The following is a 24833-nucleotide window of genomic DNA, read 5'->3' on the forward strand; positions in this document are numbered from 1 at the left end:
GGTTACACAGCTTTTATAAAGCCTGGTTACCATGTGGGTCTTTATCTCACTTTTCTGGTGAGTCACGTTGGAAAACGTCAGTTTGTTGGTGAACTTTTCCGATTTTTCTCAGCGTATCCCAAAGTGAAAATACAACATAAAAAGCTTCACGTCACAAGACTAGAAAACAATAACGAAAGAACTGCCATTTAGTTTGATGAGTGCAGTAGATGTCATCAAATTGTGATCAGGAGACGGTCCCAACGCCTCCAGCAGCGAAAAGAAGGAAAATTTCAAATTCGGACGGTGAAACAAACTCTGTATCTCACGAAAATCACTTAGGAAATCAGGTAGGTTATAGTTTATTCCAACCTTTTGATCTGCATTCTTGGGTTTTTGCTGAGATCCACGAGTACGGTGTGTAGGCGTAAATTATGAATGTTTTGCGCTCGGGATACGATGATTTCAGTGTTAATTGAATTGTACAGGCCTCGATGTCAGACGGGAATGGGAATATGGATGGTCAAATGCAGATCGATGAAGGACTTTATTCTCGGCAACTGTGAGTATGAACCTTAAATCTGTGCTTGTGCGTTTGAATAAAGCACCTTATTACAGTTTGGCTAATTGCTTAAAGGAAAGATAGATGTTGCTAATTGCTTGCTCTGTACGTGTAACTGCTAATAGTACCTCTTCCCATTTCTCAGCCACTGCGTCTTTTTTGATCGTTTTAGTTCTTAGTTTCTTAAGTTTATTCTCAAAAATTGCATTTATATTTCGAGCATGTGACTTGATAGAGCGACTGTGGAATTGATGCATTATGGCACCTTCACTTTCACTTTCACCATTAATTTTGTTGATCTGCATGTTCAGGGGTATTACCTTACCTCCCTGGCATGGTAAGAATCAGGAAGTCTAGAACCTGTCACTTTATAGTGTCTGTCCCACATGCAAATTTAACCTTTAAGCCTAGGTGAGCATTCATGAGGCAAAAAATCCTGTGAAGCTGGCCTTGTCAATTGTTCTGTCTGATGTTTCTTAAACAATGAAGTCCAACTCATCATTACAACTTCATGACGGTTTAACCCACATCTTGTGGGTCGATTAAGTATTCATATATGCACTCTATTGTTTTTCTAATTGAATATTCATTTTTCACGGCACGAACAATTTCCGAAAATGTAGCTAGCTTGCAAGATTGCAAGCGCTTTGATGTTAGGTGTGATATATTTCATGTGTTTCCAGTTTTATGCTCGAATTATGTTTTGACACACTATTGTTTCGTTAAAATTAACTTTATAATTAAAAGTGGAAAGCCGGAACTTTTATCATGCCAAAAATGTAAGATGATGATGCCATAGCCATTGCCTCAAACCGTAATGTGTAGCAAAAAAATATCGAAGGTTTTGGGTTCGCAATTGAGTCCTCCAGGTCTGGTTTGAAAACTGCAAATTTTTAAATGGTTTTCCTCTGTAAACTAATAAAAATGTTTCGCTACTGAAGAACAATGCTAAGATCTTAACCATTTGACTTTTGCCGCAGCACATTTTAAAAGTTACACCAACCATTCATCAAAGGAATGGTAGCAACTTGTTAAATTGAATAAAACGTTAGTTCCCACTAAAAAAAATCCCTTTCTCTTTTTTACATTGGAAAGCTTACTGAAGTTTCAAATGTTGCTAAGGAAACCTCATACACAAAAAGTAAACTGATTCGCATTTGTGAATTGGAACATAGGAAAAGCCCTTTTGTTGACATTCCTGGTCGCGAGCGAAAATATGCTAAGCAGGCGCATGCAACATGCTAATCTACAAACTCGCTGACATTTTTAACTCAGCTTTGTTTCTTTGCTTTCGAAAGTTTACTGTATTCTTTTCGAGCCTGTTCTCCTATAATGTCCTCATCTCCAACGGAGAGGAAAATATAGAACTATTCGCTCAGACTCAGACACGCCAGCGTCATGCAATGAAATGTGCCAATGAAAATCATGACTCGGATTGGTCAGTTTCACGTGGTTGGCATGGCAACCGGAATGGACTGGTTATCTTCATCTGCATCTTCATCTTCATCGACAACACGAATAATCCAAGACAAATTGAAAATATACTGGCAACTCTATGCAATCGACGTTTATTCAAAAGGAAATACACTTAAGGCTTGTGAAAGAAATGAAACACTGAGCTAACATTGGCGACGCACTAATGAATTGAATAAAGTGTAGGAACTTGACCAGCTGTCTCTTGTAAATAAAATTCCATCCAAAATCCATTATTTGCCAATACTGTAACACAGCCTTTAATTTAAATTTCGCTTTCAGGCAAATCAACTAGCAGCAAAGAGTTATAATTTTTATCAGAAATTCGTTTCTCCGTTTTACCTCAACCAAAAGTTTCGTTTAAGGGCTCATTTTAAAGGCTTTTGAAACCCTTCTCAACACTAAACTGAAAGTGAAATCGTTATTTTAATGTGAAGCGTTCAGTTGCAGAAAAACACAAAGTGATATTTTTTGGTAAACGCAAATTAAATATAAACAAAGGGATACTAATTTGATGTCACGCAATTAGCTTGCATTGTTAAAGCCTTTGAAAAAGAATAATAGCTTATCTACCCAAAAGTCGCAAGTTCTTCCATCAACAGCCTCCTTACTCTCATTGGATAAAGGCCGAACGTGAGCAAATGGCTCTTGGAAATGCAGCTTTGAGCCCTCATGGTAAAAATGCCAGCGGCTGCCCCCATTTCAGAAAGACACACTTAAAACCGTTGTGAAGTTGTAATGTGTCATTGCAGCATTCATGACAAACTAGACGCTTGAGGAGTGTTAACTCGGGCTTTGTTTATAGCCATGGCATTAACACATAACAGGAGTACAATTATAACATACATAATTTGCATGATGAGATCTGAATTGTTGTACTTTTATTGCCACTGTAACATCATTATGTTCATGTGCATTATTCATATTGACAACTTTTTCTGGTAGATCATAGTGTTCATCATGTCTTCTACTAAGCACATACACCTCCATGCGAAGAGCAAACCAACATTCAAATCCTGTGAAGCTAGCTTTGTCAATTGTTCTGTCTGATGTTTCTTAAACAATGAAGTCCAACTCATGTCATTACACCATTCATGACAAATTATCACAGTCGCATGTCTTGTCATCTGGTCAAAGCATCTTTTGTCCTAGTCTTTTACCCTTTTCCATTCCTAGTTAACTTGGTTAAAAACAATTGTTTTTCACCAACTTACAGTAGTTGAAAATTCTAAAATGGCCATGGTAAAGGGTTTTTTAAAACTGGCGTTTCAAGAGTTATCCTTTTGTCATAACGAATCATGAGACAAGGGGCCAATGCTTGAAGTGTTACCTTCAGAAACCCCTTTATGCTGGCCAAATTTTCATTATTAACAGTTGATAAAACCAAATTATACCTTCCCACCAACACAGCAGCATAGTGTTTTTAGTCCCCCTTTAGTAATTGGTTATCGTCAGTTTTAAGCAAAAATAGGCGTGCTTAGGGAAGACAAAGAAAATTTAAAGAGAATAGGACATGTGTAATTATGATTATTACATTGCACGCAATTGGGCAAGATGAAACAATTCTTGTGTTCTGATTGGCTACCCGAGCAGGCAATTATGGGCCCATCTTGCCCACTTGGGATTGCCAGCACTGATCCTGCACATCAAAAAATAGAATAACAGCTACGTTTGCTTCTCTTGGACAATTTTGGCAATGGAAATGCAAAAAGTGGCAGAAGATAGTCAAATCAAAGAAAAGAGAAACAACTCTCATGACTTTATCATGCTACAAACAAAGGTGGCTTTCTTTCCCAGCTCTTGAAGTAAACAAGTCATTCTTAATTCTTGATGAAGGGAAATCTTTTTGCAATATGATAAATCCTTTATTAACCAAGCTTGTTCAGTCAAGATGGCTGGATATCAGCCTCATTCTTTTTTTGCATATTTATGGACCTGGACTTCTTCTTGGACAATAAAAATGCAAAAAGAAAAACTTGGTCAATATCCAGCTTTATTACACGACTCGGGCAGTCAGAGGGCCAATAACTAAAATCAACCAATCAAAATGCTCTATTGCCAGTCAATATTCTCTCAGTATTGGACCGGGCACTGTCCCGAATGGTCCCGAATGATACCGCACTTATGTCCCTTTGAACTTCAGTCATGTAATAAATCTCTTATTAACCAAGCTTGCTCGGGACCGTACTGGAAGAATATCGACCCTCGGTCTTTTTTGTATGGACTGAGCACAGCGAGGTCCGTACTGTCAAGACCTCGGGCTGATATTCTCCCAGTGCGGCCCTCACGCTTGGTTAATAAGATATAATTATATCTTGAACTCGTGCTTGGTTAATAACTCGTATTCATTGGCTTGTTACAAGTGAGAAAGCTGACATCGTAGTCAAGACCCAGGGACAGGACAATTTATATTTGGAAGACATATGCATCATATTCCTAACACAAAGGTTTTCTTACTCTGGAGCATATAATTATATATATCATCATTTACAATGCTTGAAATGAATCAATTCACTAGGCTATTTTTTTTTATTTCAGATACGTTCTTGGCCATGAAGCCATGAAAAAAATGGCCACTTCCAATATTCTTATCTCAGGTCTTCAAGGTCTTGGAGTTGAAATAGGTAAAATATTCATGATGTCACATTCCTGATATACTGAAACCTATGCAAATATCTCCTTTAAACATTTAACACTGTGCCATTCCAAAATATTGCAATACCATTTAATGGTATTAGGTTAATGGTGCATTGTATAGTGTGCCAAACTTCTGCAGAATTTATCTTTGAACCTTACTTATAGATGTTAATGTACATGAAAGCATCTAATGTATACACTGTTATGGTTCAAATTTTAACTTCATTTGAAGTTTTGCAATTCAGTTGTGAGTTGTTCCACATGTTCTGTTGTGTAATGTTATGATTTTACACAAAAGGCACAGTAAAAAGAAAAAAAATTAACCAGTTTGAAATATTTTACTATAAGGAAACATACGAGCCACAGGTTACGGGATAAGTGCATGTTGATATTGACACTGGAAGTAATTTTTTCTTTTTAATTTGGTTTTCTGTAGCAAAGAATGTTGTACTGGGTGGTGTGAAGTCAGTTACTCTTCATGATTCAGGGAATGTGGAAATGTCAGACTTATCTTCTCAGGTAAAGAACCCTCTCGACTCACTTCCAATGTTGTTTAGGTGTTTCTGATACCCTTATTCCTTATACCCTTGTTAATAGGCTGTGGGAAAACCTGCAAATAAACAACTCAATGTTTTTAAGAGCCACTGACCATAAATATAGAGAAACTGCCAACAGTTGCAAAATTTAATTTCGTAATTAACTTTTTTTTCTTAAAGAAAAACATTTTAAAGCAGGATTGCATCATGTTGTGGCGTACAAAGTTGCTGAAGTTGCATAAGTTTTTATTATTTTACAGGGGGAAACAGTGGCCATCTAGGGGTATTTTGAACTTTTCGATTTTTTGGAGGAAAGAAATGTGTGATAGAACTTTTTGGTATAATTTTTGAAAAAGGTTCATCAAAAGGGTCTTTTAGGAAAAATAAAATGAATTACAAAATTTTGCAACTGTCAGCTGATTCTCGATATTTATAGTCAGTGGCTCTTAAGACAGTATAGCACATGGTGAAAAGGCTGAGCAAAAAGAGCAAGCCAGATTATTTGAAATATCTTGAAGCCAGAACCTCGTGCTTTATTTTACAATTTTTATAATCCAGTTTAATCACATGACAGCTTGACAGCTACCACTCTTAACACAAAAAATACAAAAATGTTCATGCAAGTGTTGTGCTCTCCTGAGTAACCCTTAAGATCATATGAGTAGAAATGAAGTAGCAAGTATATTATGTTATTGAGGTGTGCTGCTTCACTTTCTGTAAGAATTACTGGACACAGATTTAAAAATACAATGAATGGGTATGCATTTTTCTTCAAGTTCTTTCTTCAAGCGGAGGACATAGGCAAGAACAGAGCAGAGGTGTCTTTGAGCAGAATATCAGAACTCAACAGCTATGTGAACATGTCTGTTTTTACTGAGCAACTGACAGAAGAATTTTTAGGAAAATTTCAGGTTAGTTCTTTTGCAAAATGCAAGGCTAAAGCTAATGAACAGTACCATACATTTACTAGGGGTTTGGGTGAGTGAGGTTCATAATATAGACATGTAGTAAGTATTATACAATACAAAGACAATTAGGTCTTCACCATTATACCAACTTTTCACAAGATTTGTTTCATTTCTGGGAATGTAAGTGTCATGTTGTTTGTGTTGAAAACGCCAGAAAGCAACCTATACAGTTATCAATAATGCGAGACTGTTTGGTAAACCTATTCATTATCCTAGGCAACCAATTGTTAATCCCACAAATGTTGCTTTTCATGTAAAAGTAATGTATTTTTTATTAATGTTGCACAAGCCCTCTGCAATGTTTTCTTAGCTTTTCATGGCTTTGTTTTAAAATACAGTAATTAAAAAGTTCTGACCAGTTGATGTTTTTCTAGGTTGTAGTGCTGACACAGTCTCCCCTTGAGGAACAACTTTGGGTTGGTGACTTTTGCCATGCAAGAGGAATTAAGTTTATAATTGCTGACACAAGGGGATTGTTTGGGTTAGTATCTTGTTATCAACATACAAAGAACACGCCTGCTAAAAGAGATGTTTTATCCCTAAGAACTCAATACATTCAGAATTTATTTGTAGTAACCAAGTAAGGGAAGAAAACAAAGCCTTAATTTTTTGTCTCAGGGGGCAGGTTATCGGTTTTATTTAGTTGAGGCTCAGTTTCATCATAAATAAAGATTGCTTTACTATCATTGGCTACCTTTTACTGGTGGTGGCAATTGGTGTGGGGAGAGAGGGGAGGGTGGTGGCAATTGTTGTGGGGAGGGAGGAAGGGAGCAAGAGGGAGAGGAGAGGGGATGGGGACAGGTTGTTTATTTCTGATAGATAAAGTCATTATACATGTACACTATTACAGATATAGGCTCCAAGGCAATCCAAGGTGGATTTCTGGGTGGGTTATGGTGTTATGTTCTAAGGCATTACGCGAGACATTGCACAAGAACTTCTTTTTGGAAAATGGCTGCCAAGGAATTACCCACTGAATTGTTATGGGATTATTTGTGATTGACCAGTATTCAATCTAGGGGCAATCATGCCTTATTTGTTTATTATGAATTGCCAATTTCTTAACCATTTTTATTTCAGTCAAATATTTTGTGACTTTGGAGAGAGTTTTACAGTTGTGGATACAAATGGAGAACAGCCAATCAGTAACATGATTTCTTCAGTTTCAAAGGTGACAAATTCTATGTAAAGAATCTAAGAAAAAAGCTTTAAGGACACTGATTAGTTGAGTTGGCTTGCAAGGAGTGTATTACATGATCAAGTTCTCTATCTGCCACTCCTATTTGTAAAGACTGTTGGAAAAGTAATCTTAACGTGGAATTTAGTGACAAACAGTTAGCGATAAAAATCACTGATGTTAGCAGTCAAAGTAGTTTAATTTACTGAAGTAGGTGATAATGAAGTAGTTTAAACCTCTTTTAAGTTAGTCTTTTATTTCAGTATGATTCATAGAGTAATACAGTAAAGTTTGATTTTTGCAGGAATGGTCAATTGTCAACAGACAGGTTTACCATCGCCTGGAGGATCAGATTACACAGTCTGAAGTATGTGTTTAGAACATTACCCTGAGTAATAAATGAATCTGATTTGATTTTTTTTCAGGACACAGATGGTGTGGTGACTTGTTTAGATGAGCAGAGACATGGGTATGAATCTGATGACTATGTCACATTCTCTGAAGTACAGGTAATGGATATTAGTACACGACTCGGGCAGTCAGAGGGCCAATAACTAAATAAAATCACACCAACTCAATTGGGGGTAACTGGGAATCAACCAATCAAAATGCCCTATTGCCAGTCAATATTCTCTTAGTATTGGACCGGGCACTGTCCTGAATGGTCCCGAATGATAGCACTTGTGTCCCTTGGAACTTCAGTCATATAATAAATCTCTGAAAGAATATCGGCCCTCTGTCTTTTCTTGTATGGACTGAGCTGTGCTCGGTCTGTACTGTCAAGACCTCGGACCAATATTCTCCCAGTACAGCCCTCACGCTTGGTTAATAAGATATACTTATACAACAACAACAACAATTAATTTTATTGATTTACAACAATTACAATTTGAGAAATGCCTACCCACAATTAATTAAAAACTAGTCAAGGCAGGTAGGTATAATTAAGGTGGGATTATCACTGGTACTTACAAGGATATTATGAACATAGGATCACAAATTTACAAGTGATATTGACAAATTAGGCTCAAACTATAATTTTAAAGGAGATGCAATGGTTTTACAGTGAGCATGCTCTAGACTCTAGCTCAAGATGTCGGGTTTCTTGTACACATTGTTCTGCATACCATACCTTATACAGCTATTTTTAAGATACAGTGCATGTCTGGGGCTTGAAGAGGGTACACATTGTTTTAATGGTCCTATACTGCTTTTTTTTTTTCAGGGGATGACTGAATTGAATCAATGTGAACCAAGAAAAATTAAAGTTTTAGGTGAGCAATTGATTCTTCTTCTTCAAATGAAAGTGCAACTCTAGAACAATAGCCAGTAAGGTGATGCTGTTGTAATTTGATGAAATAATCCCCAGTAGGGTAAACTTCCCAATATGTGTGTATTAATAGTATGTTTGTACTGATTTGATTGCATCTCAGAGCTATTATCAGTCGCGTACATTCACGAGTTGAAAGGGGCTGCTAGTACAAGAGTGCTGTGTTATTTTCGTATTTCTCGTGGTTGTTAGCCACAAGAAAATAAATTTGATGTACAGCCTGTATCATTTTATTACCCTTTAGGTCCTTATACATTCAGTATTGGTGATACCAGTGGCCTATCAGATTATGTTCGTGGTGGCATTGTCACCCAAGTTAAAATGCCAAAAGTAGTCAAATTTGTGAGTATCTAAATGACATTGTTAATAGTCTTTGGGATAACTACAAAGAATTGTGTAATTACTGGTACACAATGCATGTAATGTTATTATCTGTCTTTTCATTGCTTTCTATCGTGTGAGCATGCATGCTTTTCATAAAGGTTACCATGACTTCCTGTTCCTGAAAACAATACTTTCCAAGTATCTCATGTATTTCTGAAGGCCAACAAAAATCCAAGGCGCAGGAATATTCATATTCGTGAGCATTGGAGCTTAAGCATCTCAGTGTTAAACAATACTTTTCTTTCTTTCTTCTTTTTTTTTTTTTTCTTTTTTTTAACAAGAAATCATTTAGACAGTCTCTAATGGAGCCAGAGTTTGTACTGACAGACTTCGCAAAAATGGAACGACCTGCGCAGCTTCACCTTGGATATGTTGTGAGTTTTGTTATTTTTTGTAGATTCTTTTTTTAAATTTCCCAATTTTTTTAGGTTATTTTACAGTTACTGTGACAGTCGCACAAGTACTTTATATTTAGTACTTAAACCTTTCCAACCCAACATAAATATATATAATTATGTATATATTCTCCACACTATTCTTTACACATTTCCTGCAGTATTATCATTGAGAATTTGTTAAACAATTAAAAGCTTAATATTTGGTTATCAGTTATTTCCTTTACTCTCATGACCTTAATGTTTGATTGAGAGGTACTTCTAAAACTGTGTAAGGAGAAATTAGGTGGCAGTCACTTGTTAGGATTCAAGGATCAATTTAATAGTGGTATCGTAGTAGATAATATAATACAGAATGGCTCCATATCTAAGTAAAAAAATAGCACTGACCATCAAAGAATTCTGCAAAGTAGCTGCAAAATGAGATGGCTTTCTGATGCCAGATGAACACCCAGTCTTAACTAAATGTAGATACAATCCTGTTCAGTGAAAGATTATTGCCATATAGTATAACACCTAGTGTGTAAGCAGTGATTATGTAGTTAATTGGAAATATTAACTTTGATCTTATTTGCAAGGCATTGCACAAATATGAAAAAGAACATGGTGCTCTTCCAAGACCAAGAAGCAAGGTATATTTTGAACTGATTAGCACTGCAGTAGCTGTAAATTGACTAAGTATACATTTTCTAATGTGCATAGATCATCTGTGTATCTTTCTATCTTTGAAAATTATTATCTTTGTTAATGAGAGACTGTAACAACCAAGACATGAATTCCATCCTTTCTTTAATGAAGGAAGATGCAGAAAAGTTTGTTGCACTGGCCAAGAATCTTAACTCAGAGAAAATATGTTCAAAGGTGAGGAATATTGCTTCTGTCTTGGGTAGATTTACCCATTGGTAGGTTAAATTAATCAAGGAAAAGTCATAATTATTATCTCAACAACCACGCATACAACAAAGTTGTTAATATTGTTGTTTTCAAACAGACTTGCACAAAAATTATCCCATGATTGATTTGCTCTATCAAACTAGTGGAAGAAAGGAAATTGGAAATTTTATTTTAGGTTGCTAGGATTCCAAATACTGGTCTTCATAGTACATTTGACATTGTCTTTGTGTTTTTTTCTTCCAGGTGGATGATGTTGACGAGGGTCTGTTGACTCAGTTGGCTTACAATGCCAGGGGTGACATCTGTCCCATGCAGGGGGTTATTGGAGGAATTACTGCACAAGAAGTGATGAAAGTATGATCAATTCATTTAAAAATACAAGTACACATATTATGTTGTGGTTCTGTTTTGTTGTTATTGTTTCCTAGTTTCCTTTTTTTTGGTTATGGTGATGTTCACCCTTGATGAGTTAAAATAGAGAAAAATAACATAAATTATCAACCATTGATTGTCAGACCAAGGCTGTTTGAACTTCCTCCAAAGCTTTCATGATTGTATGTTTTTGTTTGAAGTGGTGGTCTTTGAGCATAATGCCATGTTCATTACTTGACAAGTCCAACATACATGTATACTGGTAATGGAAATTTCCCACTTTGACAATCTTTTGTTTCTTTGTTGTTGTCACTTTATTGTCAGCAAATAGAAAATCATAGAAACTGAGTAAAAATCTTCTACTTTTTGAGGTTGATTTGACTGTTAGTTGCCATTTACTCTGATTTTTTTAAGGCTTGCAGTGGAAAATTCAACCCAATCTTTCAGCTGCTGTATTTTGACAGTCTAGAGTGCTTGCCAGAGGAGGGAGACATTCCTGAAGCTTCATGCCAACCTGTAGGTTGATCAGTAAACATTAGAGTCAGAGTGTATGGATTAGTCACTATGGTGTAATACTTGTAAAGACAGGTGTGCATGAACACAGTATTGTATTAATTAAAGTGTTTTTTTTTTCCTTCCTTCAGACTGGATCAAGATATGATGGTCAGATTGCTGTTTTTGGACGTGAATTCCAAAAGAAGCTGTCAGATCAGAAGTTCTTCATTGTAAGTTTCTAACCATTATTTTGCTGAAATTAAAATTTTTGATTCGGTAGGTACAGTCTATGATTGATCTTTGTGTAATTGAATTCATAGGGTATTTAATCTTTGAGAATGGAAATAAGTTGTTACAGAGATGTGTGGATCAAACTCTATACTGTCATTTTTCTGAAATTAGATTTGGCAGTAATCAATGTGCATTTTATTCTCTTTGAATCTTTTCTTGCACCTTTTTCTACTTAGGTTGGTGCTGGTGCTATTGGATGTGAACATCTCAAAAACTTTGCTATGATAGGATTGTCTTGCAGTGTTTCAGGACACTTGTATGTCACAGATATGGACACCATTGAGAAATCAAACCTGAACAGACAGTTCCTGTTCAGACCGGCTGACGTCCAGGTACACTTTTGCACTCAGTTACATTGTTCACTTTTTATGCAGTTTTCAGGTTGTTATGGGAAAATCTGATGGTCTGGTGAATCAGTGTTTTACCTTAGATCTGGTTAAAGCTCAATCCCTGGCAGCAATCATTATGTAGTACGTGCATCCCTCAAAGGGCCTTTCTCTGCCCAGGAATATAAAAACTTGATGCGTGTCGACAAACTGTCTGTGATGGAAACCTGATGCATTGTGGGAGGTTTTTATTGTGACTGTTTCTCAAACAGTGTCCAATATACATGTATGTCAGTGTTGGCATTTTTCTTTAAATTTACTTTTTTTCAAAAAGATTATTGCATTGATAACAAAGTAAGTTTTTTTCATCTTAGTTTTTGCAAATTGTTTCTTGCCAGAAAATGAAATCAGAAGTTGCAGCCAGAGCAGTGAAAGTCATGAACCCAGAACTGAACATTACATCACACCAGAACAGAGTTGGACCAGAAACAGAAAGTATCCTTTACACTGCTGAGTAAATTCCATTCTTTGTTGGATTTGTTTCGGTGCCTTCAGTTTTTCATCAAACAGTTTTATACAATCCTTGTTTGCAATCTTCAATTGTATTGCTGCACGCACGTCAGCCAAATATCCAAAACTGGAACAGTCTCCTGATATCAAGGTAACCTTGGATACTGAGATATTTTCAATGACACTGGCACAATCTTGGAATGTAAGTAAGCAGAGAATTCATCAATTGGCAAGAGTAACAACAAATGAAAACCAGATTTTCAGCTCAAAAACTCGCTATAATTTGCTTTTCAAACTCCCGCCCAATGTCACTCAGATTTTTTTGCGGCGATGGCAAGAGGAGTGTGGAGAATTTCAATGTCTTAATGACAACAATATTTCCTTAACTGTAAAAGAAATATACAATGACGACTTCTTTGAAGCTCTTGATGGTGTTACAAATGCTTTGGACAACATTGATGCTAGTAAGTTTTCATGTCTTCCACCTCAAGTTATTAGGTGTTGGATTTTTGACAACGCTGAGGCAAGAACAGTTGTCGTCCATTTGTTCTTCCCTTTTTTTCCCGAAAGGAATCATCTTTCACTTCGATCTATCTCGCCAGTAATGGCGTTTGATGTGAGTCCGCGGTTTGACCAAGAAAGTATGGAATTACTTTTCTCACCACTGTTGGCTGGAAGCATTATAAACGACACCACTAATCAAAATTGTTTGTGTGTTCAGGATTGTACATGGACAGGAGATGTGTCTACTATCACAAACCACTCTTGGAATCAGGAACGCTCGGAACGAAAGGAAATGTTCAGGTACACATCAGACCTGGAAGCAGTACACGATCTCGTCTGTATTGACTTTACTCATGAAGAGTATCCTTACAAGAAAATCTTTCTGCCTGTCCTTGTTTTTAGGTTGTGCTACCTTTTGTGACAGAATCTTACAGCTCCTCACAAGATCCCCCAGAGAAATCCATTCCTATTTGTACACTGAAGAATTTTCCAAATGCTATAGAACACACTCTTCAGGTAAATGTGCATAATTTGGAAGAGAACAGTTTAATATGTCAACTGGACACTAATTAGACTGATACATGTATACATGTAACGACGCTGTACGATCTCTTCCAGCTTTTTTTAGGCAACTCTTTCGTAAAATTTACTGTAAAGAATCGAAACCTGACCGATATGTGAGACAGCAGTTTTATAGGTGTATTCAATGAGGCAACCTTTTCATTCCTAAGATTGACCAAAAATGAATTTCTCCTTAAAATTTCAAAGTTTTTTCAGGCAAAGAATTGACGAGAAAGAAAAATACCATCGAGAGTTAACGGGTGGTTTGATAATAAATCTCTGAGTTTGAATTAAAAGAAATGTGTGTTAGACAGTTGGGGCTGGTTGTTTACATGAGGTCTAACCCAACCTTCGCTTTTACGCAAGCAGTGGGTATCAGACTTTTCTGAAAGAGGGTTGACTTAATGAAATAAATGTCCTCCCACTATTAGCTTTTGGCCCTCTTGACACCGTTAATAATAGTAATACAAAATTTCTACAGCGCTCTGTACTATTCTAGAGCTTTAAGGCGCTTTGCAATAGAATGTTTAAAGCAGTAACTTGATGAATAACAAATTCGAAAAATACTAATTAAAAGCAAAACTATGTACAAATCGAAATAGCGCTTAAAAAGATAAGTTGTAATATTGCTTTTAAAAAGTGTAAGATTAAACTACATTTTACCTGCTCAGGAAGGTTATTCACAAAAATGAGTGTTCAGGTAAAAGGTTCGTCTAAATTGAAGATAAATAAAGGGTTAAGTTTCTAAAGAAACTGTGGTGCAGGGTCGGTGGGGGTAACAAGTTAATCTAGTTTTATCAACTAAGCTGTAATTGTAAATTGGCCACCGTAAAGAGTTAAAAAGCTGCCGCTTTTTTGCGGCTGCAAAACTCTTGAACAAAATTTATCTTTTAAATCGGCACTCTTAATTCCAAAGGTATCAACGAATGCTTTTCATTCTTCTAATTCATCCTTGTTTTTCTCGTCGCCATGTTTCCACCAATGGCATAGCTCCACTTTCTACATGTGAACGCACACACAACCCACAATTCCTCCATTCGCTCTGACGAAAGGCTAACGCTCGAAACGTCAGCTTTTTAACACTTTACGGCGGCCAATTTACAATTTCAACTTAGCTGATAAAACTGAATTGAAGGTGACTGAGAACGCGGATTTGCTAAACAACGGCTAAACTTTGTTGAAATAACCAGGCATGGGAGTTTAAAGGTTAACTGAAATTTTTCCACATCTTTTTATATCCCTTTTATGAGATACGATTTTTTTTTTACCTAAGGCCATGCCACATTTTTACAATTTTGACATAAGGTATCGTTATTGTGAGTTATTCCGTACGATGCATATCGTTTTGTTGAAGCAAATTTCATTTCTCTCCTGCAGTGGGCAAGAGATGCATTTGAAGGACTCTTTACTATTCCAGTGGAGAATGTCAACCAGTTTTTGAGGTGAGAGGCAAAGTCAAAAAAGTTTAGAACAGGAAAATGTCATCGGCTCATATACTCAAACCACAGGTGGCCCAAGCTCTGTCACAGGCTTTTTCACAGTGAATATTTAAAGAGTTTGTATAGTGGTTTAGTTGAACTTGCTACTGAGCTCCGTAAATGTAAAGTTGTGTGAAATAATCGAAGAGATAAAGTCTTACCTTCGTAGAGAGTAGTCTGTGTTGTTCTCCTCGCGATTTGAGGCCGTTTTGATGTGTTTCAGCTTGACGCCCTAAATTACCGTACAGAAAATGCGGGAAGGTCGGAAACTTCTGTTGACACATGCTCGCCAAAATCGCTCGAAAACAACACTTAAATACTTTCCCTCGAATCAAAACTCGGCAGCACGAAAGCCAAATAGTTGCCCTTTAAGTTCACCGAAAAAAATCCCACAAAAGTCGGTTAGTCGAGCAATCAATCCAGCGAGAATTTCAAATTAACGGCCGTTCGGAATTCTTGTAATGCGTGGAAGGAACTTTTTTGTGCAGCTGAGAGACCGTTAATGCGCGGTCAACCTGGAACCTAGTCAAACCTCTCTCAACGGGTCCTCCCCATAGTCTTCTAACACCAACTCTTCACACTTACTAAGTTACCCCGGGTAAACTCATCGACTTGACTAGATCGTCGATACTGTCCATCTTCACTGTTTTCAATGGATTTTTACAAATATCCTCTTGTCCGGGGTACCTTAGTATGTGTGAAGAGTTGGTGTTAGAAGACTATGGGGAGGACCCGTTGAGAGAGATTTGACTAGGTTCCAGGTTGACCGCACATTAACGGTCTCTCAGCTGCACAACAAGTTCCTTCCACGCATTAGAAGAATTCCGAACGGCCGTTAATTTGAAATTCTCGCTGGATTGGTTGCTCGACAAACCGACTTTTGTGGAATTTTTTTCGGCGAACTTAAAGGGCAACTATTTGGCTTTCGTGCTGCCGAGTTTTGATTCGAGGGAAAGTATTTAAGTGTTGTTTTCGAGCGATTTTGGCGAGCCTGTGTCAACAGAAGTTTCCGACCTTCCCGTATTTTATGCACGGTAATTTAGGGCGTCAAGCTGAAACACATCAAAACGGCCTCAAATCGGGAGGAGAACAACACAGACTACTCTCTACGAAGGTAAGACTTTATGTCTTTGATTATTTCACACAACTTTACATTTACGGAGCTCAAAAGTAAGTCCAACTAAACCACTATACAAACTCTTTAATGACTCGCTGTGAAAGAGCCTGTGACAGAGCTTGGGCTACCTGTGCTCAAACATGACAACAGTGACGATTTTCAGGTTGAATGTGTATTTCGATGTTCGTAGGAGGTAGTCCCTGTAAGGTTGCGGTTACTGTGGCTTACGTCTCAGAAATCTTATATGGAAGTCATCATCCGCAGAGTCGTCTGACCGATCTGTGCGTCATTCACTGTCACCGACAACAGTCTCTTTGAGGACTATCTTTTCCCCACCTTCTCTCCACCCTTATGTACCCTCCATCAAGCTGCACGTTCGGCTGTTATCCAGGCCGTTCTTCAAGCCAGTTACCCTTCAACATAACCACTGTCATGATCATCGATATCCACGGTCTACGACAGATACGATCGTTCTCTTTGTATTATGAAAATATTGATTCCTTTTCAACCGCACGAATGTGTGACCTTTTAAATGACAAGAACTGCATCTACAGAAGAAGAAGAGAGAGCATGTGATCTCACCTGCGATTCATGACTATGGCGAAGAACGGAGGGTGTATTTTTGTTTGATAGTTAAATTATGAAGTGTTACAATCACCACACAATCACTACACAATTACCTAGTACTTACTGTTTCATTTCTTTAACGCGAAGTGACCCCAAGTTTGGTGAGAGAACGGACAAACTTCCTGGAATGCAGGCGGTAAGTTAGCACAATGCTTTCCCACACTGAAATAAAGAAAAACTGAATAAAAAGTTTTAGCGACTTGAATTACCTAGTAAGAAACACGATGAACACGCAAACGTTTCATAGCGCACGGCTGGTGTGCCTGTGTACATCCCCGGCTCTGTAGCTATTCTTGCTATAGGCCATTGCGGAAACGTGGGAGGACTGGGAAAGAGTGTGGTTGTTTTCGGTTTGTTTGAAAAACTAAGATATTCATATGAAAGATCAACTAAATTTGAGAGTCTTAAGCAAGAATAGAAGTATTTAGAGGAGGAAAATGGCAAAATGACAGCTTTTCAAATATCACCTAGAATAGAGAGTTTGTATGCATTGGGTAGACAGGGCAAAAAATTTTAAGGGTTTGTATAGAATTTTTGCAACTTTTGCAAGACTCCAATTTGGACACTTTTCCCCTGAAAACTCTCAAACTTTTCATTCAGTAACATCTCAGTTGAAATGTTTAGATTTTCAATGTAATCAATATAAGAAACTCGTCTCAGTCCTCTCACGTTTCTGCAATGGCCTATTTCTCCTGTAGGAGACCTGTGCGGGATTCTGGGTATCGAGACCTGGCCTGGTCTGGGCAAAACACTTTACTGTCGAAGTGCCTTTTTCCACTCAGGAGCATAAACTGCAAGGGAAAGCTGAAGAAATGCTGGGGGGGGGGTAGGGGGGCGGGGGGAGGAATGGGAGTAGGAATACTCCTAGTCACTTTGTACTACTGGAAACGGGATAAGCTCCGACTGGATAAATCACGTGACTTAAGTACTGACTTTGCCTTACCTGCTAATCCTCTTGGACGAAGAAAAGGTCTGTGGCAGGTAAATCCACCTCCTTATTTTTCAGTTATTTATTTGTCCTTCCTTTGCCTTTTAATTTTGTAGACTGAAATCTATGAGAGCATCAAGAAATGTTTGGTAAGCGAGAAGCCAGTCGACTTTGCAGACTGCGTGAGATGGGCCAGGTTACAATTCCAGGAAAATTATGTCAACACCATCAAACAACTCCTCTACAATTTCCCTCCTGACCAGGTGGGTCAATCTTTTTATGCCTTTTAGAGACTGCTAATTAAATTTCTTCGAGTAAAAAGACTTTCTCAAAGCGTCGAAAATCTCAAAATATCAGATTGATAGCACAGAAAAAGACTTTGATGGAAAGAATGAATTACATGGGAACCAGGTAGGTTTAGGATGGAGAAGATAATCACGGATGCCAAACTTTAACAAATGTCGGTTTGATCTGTCGCATACAGAAGCTGAAACATGGCTCCTCTTTAAGTGGGGAGTAGTTTTGGTTAAAGAGCTTATTTCATACCTTGTCAAGTTTCAAACTTTCAACAAACGATGAAAAAGAACAATTAAATAGAAGAATTGAAGGCCACCCGAGTGGAGGCCCGTTTTCATCAGCCCTTATTTTGCGAAGACCCTGCTATGTGCAGTGAGAGGTATTTACTCGCCTCTACCACTTTCAAAGTATATTGAGTAGGGGTGCGATATTGTGTAGTGGGACGCCTGGGAAAGCTTAGAAATAACAATCAAGATCTTTCCTTCTTTGTAAGCTGAGTTTTCCAGCAACATGAACGGGTCTTTTTTCTTACCTCTGAAAATTTGAATTTCCCAAAACACCTTGAAATGATGGTTCGCCAAGTTAGACAAGCACCAATGTCTTGCGATAGTTTTGAAAAAGTGAGGCTAAATTTTTACAGTGCAGTAAGCGGAATTTAGCTACTAGGTTTAACTCTTCCATTTCTACCACGTTGTATGAGGAGAAATGTATCGTTCACAAGTCATTGAATGTCTGCCTGGCATGCGCAACAGCCTTGTGTTCTTTGCTGTTGCACAGCAAGGGTTTCCATGAATTGAGTATCCAAACCATTCTGAAGGTCCTGTTCTAACTTCATAACAGTTGACAAGTTCAGGACAGCCATTTTGGTCTGGTCCCAAGCGGTGCCCTCATCCACTGGAATTTGATCCGCGTGATGTAAGTTCAGAAGAATGTTTGAAAAAATGTATTTTCTTTAAGGGTGTCATTAAGTCAGTGTATTTTATGGAGGAAAGTTTTTCTTTGGGGATTTCGATTGATGAAGACCCAGTAAAGCGATTAAATGATTTGACGTAACGCGAACCAAAAGCGTAAACGAATTATCCCCACAAGGATAATGGAGAGTAACCAAGAGAGAGAGAGTAAGGGGAGACTGTTTTCATCTTCGCTTTGTTTTGCAACTTCCTTTTATTTTCCTACTGTTAGAGAGCTTCGAAAAGACTTTGAGCTGACTCGTAGACTGGAAAACTGTGTGCTCTTTGATAAATGTTAACACATAGCATTGTTTTTCATGTTTAGCAAACACACATGGACTACGTAGTGGCTGGGGCGAACTTGAGAGCGTTTATGTTCGGAATCAAAGGTAAGCTCGTTATGCGCACGAAAACCTGTTAAGCTCACGAAAATTCGTTTCTGGGAGGGTTATACAATCGCTGCAAGCTGTGATCCTGTTGTCTTCTGTCGTTTCGTCCTTTTTTTGGATCTTTCTATTTCTGTTTTTATACCGTGCTTTGCTTTTGACTTACTTTTGACTTAATTTTTTATTTGTTTTCATTGTCGTTGTTGTATTTTGGTTGATTGAGTTTTTTGCGGTTTTTATACACTGCACCAGTAAAGATAAGTCGTTTGGCGAGAGAAATTTTTTCTTTTCCTCACGATGATCAAGTTTTGTCAAAACTATGAATATATCCCTTTGATGTTGACACTTTCCTTTGTTTTGTAAGGTTCACGGGACCATAGACTCATTCTTGATTCTCTTAAGACGGTCAAGGTGCCAACGTTTGAGCCCAGATCAGGTTAGTTTTTCAGGGTGTGGTGGGAGTGTCCTTAATCACAGTTGCGTCAGTTGTTCATTTTTCTGTCCTGGTTTGTTTTGATCGTCTCGTATTTTGCGTCAGTTGTTCATTTTTCTGTCCTGGTTTGTTTTGATCGTCTCGTATTTTGCGTCAGTTGTTCATTTTTCTGTCCTGGTTTGTTTTGATCGTCTCGTATTTTGCGTCAGTTGTTCATTTTTCTGTCCTGGTTTGTTTTGATCGTCTCGTATTTTGCGTCAGTTGTTCATTTTTCTGTCCTGGTTTGTTTTGATCGTCTCGTATTTTGCGTCAGTTGTTCATTTTTCTGTCCTGGTTTGTTTTGATCGTCTCGTATTTTGCGTCAGTTGTTCATTTTTCTGTCCTGGTTTGTTTTGATCGTCTCGTATTTTGCGTCAGTTGTTCATTTTTCTGTCCTGGTTTGTTTTGATCGTCTCGTATTTTGCGTCAGTTGTTCATTTTTCTGTCCTGGTTTGTTTTGATCGTCTCGTATTTTGCGTCAGTTGTTCATTTTTCTGTCCTGGTTTGTTTTGATCGTCTCGTATTTTGCGTCAGTTGTTCATTTTTCTGTCCTGGTTTGTTTTGATCCACTGGTATTTTTTCTGAAGGAGTGAAAATTTCAGTAACTGATGAGGAAGCAGCACAGGAAAGCTCTGGATCTGTTGGTGAGTTGGTTTCGTTTTTTGTTCCAGTTTGACTAACTGCTTTGTTGGGTAAATGCTTTCTTTCTGCAAGTATGTTTTAGTTCTCGAAATAAATTTTCGATACTGATCGTCATCACGATGGAGTTTACCCGCGCCTGGTTAGCTTATGTTGTGGAGCGCCGGACTGTCGGGCGGGAGGTTGAGGGTTTGAGCTCCAGACCGGGCCAACGCTCTCAGAGTCTTACAACAACTGAAGAGAAAGTGCTACCTTTGCTGTGACATCTGAAAATGGTTAGACATTGTAGTATTCCTGGGACAACGACGATAAACCGTAGGTTCTGTCTCCTACATCTGGCTAGCAGGGGACGTTGAAGAACCCACGCACTTCTCGCAAAGAGTAGGATAGCACGCGGTGTTGTGATCTGGTATTGTTATTGTTTATGCAGCCCCCATCTATACCATCGTTAAAGCTCAACTGAGTCAGCCTGCCTAGATATTGCAAATAAATACATGATTAAGTATTTGAGGAAGCTTAAAGATTCACTCTCTCACATCTCACTTGTCCACAGATCAAGACATTCTTGAAAAGACAAAAGCTGCCGTTCTGGCTGTAAAGGAACAGCTGCCAGGTTTTAAGATGAATCCTGTTGAATTTGAAAAGGTTGAATGTTTGTTACTTATTCAAGCGTCTTTTCGTCGACATTAGATTCTGAACTTTTCAACGCGTAGAGTACTTTTATTCTCCCGAATAGTCCGAAAAAAATGAATTTAGCCGAATAAAAATGTTTATGAGCTTTGAGTGAATGACACAATGTTTCAACTTTCATCGTTGGAAAAGCAACCAACCAACCGACTAACCCTCCGAACCATCGACGAGCAAACCACCGACCGACTGAGAAACCGACCAAAGGACTGACGAGCAAACAAGCGACTGACTGAGAAACCGATCAAAGGACTGACGAGCAAACAAGCGACTGACTGAGAAACCGATCAAAGGACTGACGAGCAAACAAGCGACTGACTGAGAAACCGACCAAAGGACTGACGAGCAAACAAGCGACTGACTGAGAAACCGACCAAAGGACTGACGAGCAAACAAGCGACTGACTGAGAAACCGACCAAAGGACTGACGAGCAAACTACCGACTGACTGAGAAACCGATCAAAGGACTGACGAGCAAACAAGCGACTGACTGAGAAACCGACGAAAGGACTGACGAGCAAACAAGCGACTGACTGAGAAACCGACCAAAGGACTGACGAGCAAACAAGCGACTGACTGAGAAACCGACGAAAGGACTGACGAGCAAACAAGCGACTGACTGAAAAACCGATCAAAGGACTGACGAGCAAACAAGCGACTGACTGAGAAACCGACCAAAGGACTGACGAGCAAACCACCGACTGATTGAGAAACCGACCAAAGGACTGACGAGCAAACCACCAACTGACTGAGAAACCGACCAAAGGACTGACTGAGAAACCGACCAAACGACTGACTGCGAAACCGACCAAAGGACTGACGAGCAAACCACCAACTGACTGAGAAACCGACCAAAGGACTGACGAGCAAACCACCGACTGACTGAGAAACCGACCAAAGGACTGACGAGCAAACCACCAACTGACTGAGAAACCGACCAAAGGACTGACTGAGAAACCGACCAAACGACTGACTGCGAAACCGACCAAAGGACTGACGAGCAAACCACCAACTGACTGAGAAACCGACCAAAGGACTGACGAGCAAACCACCGACTGACTGAGAAACCGACCAAAGGACTGACGAGCAAACCACCGACTGACTGAGAAACCGACCACAGGACTTACGAGCAGACAAGCGATCAACCGACCGACCAACGACATCCACGTCGATAGTTGTTATCAGTTTTGACACTTGGTACTAAGAAAGTTGCCTCCTCTTCGCAAATAATTTTTAAATTGGGTGTCGAAAAGCCAAGTGGTATTTCTCTTTTTCGCTTCGTGATCGGTGTAGATAACTTGCGCCATCCTCTTAACAAATTGAATGCAAATTAAAAACCATAACCATGTTGTCACCCATGTTTCCTGCGCCCTACAGAAGGTTCTTATTGGCTCTCAGAATTTCTTCCTTGCTGCCGGTTTTCGTTTGTTCTGATTGGTTGATGTGGGTTTTGTTTTACAACGACCCGACAAAAAACTCACCGCTTTGTCAGATTACCGTGTTAAAACTATGGGGTCCTTTCTCGAAATTGTTTTTCTTAATGTGGTCTTGTAGGATGACGATACGAACTTCCATATGGATTTCATTGTAGCAGCCTCCAACCTGAGAGCGGCTAACTACGACATCCCGCCAGCAGACAGACACAAGGTACATACAGACGGGAATGATAAAGGGATACTGCTGATCTTGTTTCATAGAAAGTAACTTTTTCATAACGGAGTTGTTTGAAGTTGGGAGTTCTTTTCCTCGTGCGCGCTAACCATTTGATACGCTTCAGTAATGAGATATTGCTTTTTACTGAACTTTACTTCTAATAATGCTATCTTAAGTAAACATTTCTTCTACCAATCCCTGATTTCGAAAAAAGTATAACGGAAATCATTGTTCTTCTTGATTATTATCAAAAGTATGACTCAGGGCTAATCAAAATCTCGTCGCGTCACAAACTTTATTTCACGAGGAAAGTTCAGTCGTCGTACGTTCTGTTTTTTCTTTACAGAGTAAGTTGATTGCTGGCAAGATCATCCCAGCCATTGCTACTACAACTGCCTTGGTTAGCGCTTTGGTCTCACTGGAGTTGTTCAAGGTAAGTGCGAGATTTCGTCGGTCCTAATTTCTAACCCGGTGGAAGATTATAATTACAAGACTGTATTGATATATATTATTGGAATTTTAGATCGTTCAGGGAAATAAGAAACTGGAGACCTTCAAAAACGGATTCATCAATCTTGCTCTGCCGTTCTTTGGCTTTTCCGAACCAATCACTGCACCGAAAAACAAGGTAAGACTTCTTATGGGTTTGCCGCCCAATAGACGCCAGTATTAACTTGAGCAGGCTTAGCGTCAGAAAAGTATAAGTCAGAAAGTCGAAGGAAAGTTTAACGAAAGACTTCTAACAAACAAACAAGCGAAGCACGAAAACAAACCCTACTGTTTGCCAACAGCTATCTAAGTTCACAAGTTCGTTGACTCAAGAAGTTTGCCGATAACTTAAGCGATCTATCTTTGCAGTATTACGACAAGGAGTTTACGCTATGGGATCGATTTGAGGTTAATGGACGCAAGGAAGACGGGAGTGAGATGACCCTGCAGGAACTTTTTGACCTCTTCCAGGTATATTTTGCAAAGGCCCATCTGTGCAGTCACTTTGTTCTAATTACCTGTCATCTCTCAGTTGACGATTTTCGACCCACGAATTCGCAATGTATTCAATATGACCACGCACATTCTATGAATGTGTTTGTCAATGGGTTGCTTTTGTTCGCACAGTTGTTAGACAGTCCATTATATTTTCATTTTAGATCAACAGAATTTTTTTCTTGTTTTTACCGTTAACAGAATGAGCATAAACTAGAAGTAACGATGCTTTCACAAGGCGTTTGTATGTTATACTCGTTCTTCATGCCTCCTGCCAAGATGAAGGAAAGACTAGCTACCAAGTATGTGATTTTTTGTTTTCTTTTGTTATGGTTATTGTTTTCTGATGTCGAACGCAGTTACAATACCATTTAAGACGCGCGTCAACGTTCAGTTCTTAGTGGTATGCAACAGTTTTTTTTTTATTATTATTATTTCACGGTTCCAGCATTTTCATTTTTTCTTTAGATATTGACATCTCCTAATTCGATATTCTAAATAAAAGATTTAGAGTTAGTACCCATATTACATATGTTTTGAAGGTAAGGTTAGTTCCTCCATTATAGAGAATAAACCAGGCAAACGAATAAAGTTGCTTAATAAGTCGCACATTGGCTCACTGACGAGTCTGGAGAGAAGTGCTCTGCAGGGCAGAAAATGGTGCGATTCGTGATTAAATCGCCTTGCTCGGAGCCAATTCGATTTCTAGGATAACAAGGGATTTCAAAATAGATTCAATGACTTCGGTTATCCATAAAAGGCCTTCAAACCCGCCGGAGCTATTCGTTTTTATTTTCGCTTTTAGTTGTTCAATCATAACTACGCTTTACTGGTTAGTTTTATAAGCTTTTTCACCATTTTTTTTGTCGTTTTACCCCGTGGACAGAGTCTCTGAAGCGGTTGAAAAGGTATCCAAGAAGCGCATTAAACCTCACGTCAAAGCACTGGTGCTCGAGCTGTGCTGCAACGATAAAGAAGGAGAAGATGTCGAAGTCCCGTATGTCCGCTATCGCTTCCGGTAGACTTGCATTTGAACACCCGATTGTAGTTCCCAGTCGCTTACCTCAAATGAACAGCAGTTAAATTAGATAAAACACATCCAAACGAGGCTAAAAGCCCGATGTTTGCAAAATTAGATCTGAAAACTTCTTTGGTTGAGTTTCGTAGCACCAGATGTGTGAAAGCAGTTTCATTTAATAAAGAAAACTACGTAAATAGAAA

General features: G+C 38.6%; 1 protein-coding gene across 1 annotated transcript; it reads left to right on the forward strand.

Moving 5' to 3' along the window:
• Window positions 1-51: 51 nt before the first annotated feature.
• LOC111331318 (ubiquitin-like modifier-activating enzyme 1) lies at window positions 52-24833 on the forward strand. The gene is made up of 35 exons (XM_022936400.2): window positions 52-329; window positions 468-541; window positions 4553-4638; window positions 5088-5170; window positions 5964-6098; window positions 6530-6636; window positions 7236-7326; window positions 7758-7841; window positions 8558-8606; window positions 8907-9004; window positions 9328-9420; window positions 10020-10073; window positions 10240-10302; window positions 10579-10689; window positions 11122-11223; window positions 11352-11432; window positions 11670-11825; window positions 12218-12314; window positions 12725-12793; window positions 13051-13133; window positions 13236-13349; window positions 14772-14836; window positions 16704-16752; window positions 17661-17807; window positions 18682-18756; window positions 19117-19180; window positions 19542-19613; window positions 20237-20293; window positions 20842-20933; window positions 22530-22622; window positions 22975-23061; window positions 23152-23256; window positions 23487-23588; window positions 23814-23914; window positions 24499-24833. The coding sequence occupies exons 1-35, from the start codon at window positions 210-212 to the stop codon at window positions 24632-24634; spliced, it is 3195 nt and encodes a 1064-aa protein (XP_022792135.2). The 5' UTR covers window positions 52-209; the 3' UTR covers window positions 24635-24833.

Source organism: Stylophora pistillata, chromosome 9, assembly GCF_964205215.1.
Source record: "Stylophora pistillata chromosome 9, jaStyPist1.2, whole genome shotgun sequence".
Taxonomy (NCBI): domain Eukaryota; kingdom Metazoa; phylum Cnidaria; class Anthozoa; order Scleractinia; family Pocilloporidae; genus Stylophora; species Stylophora pistillata.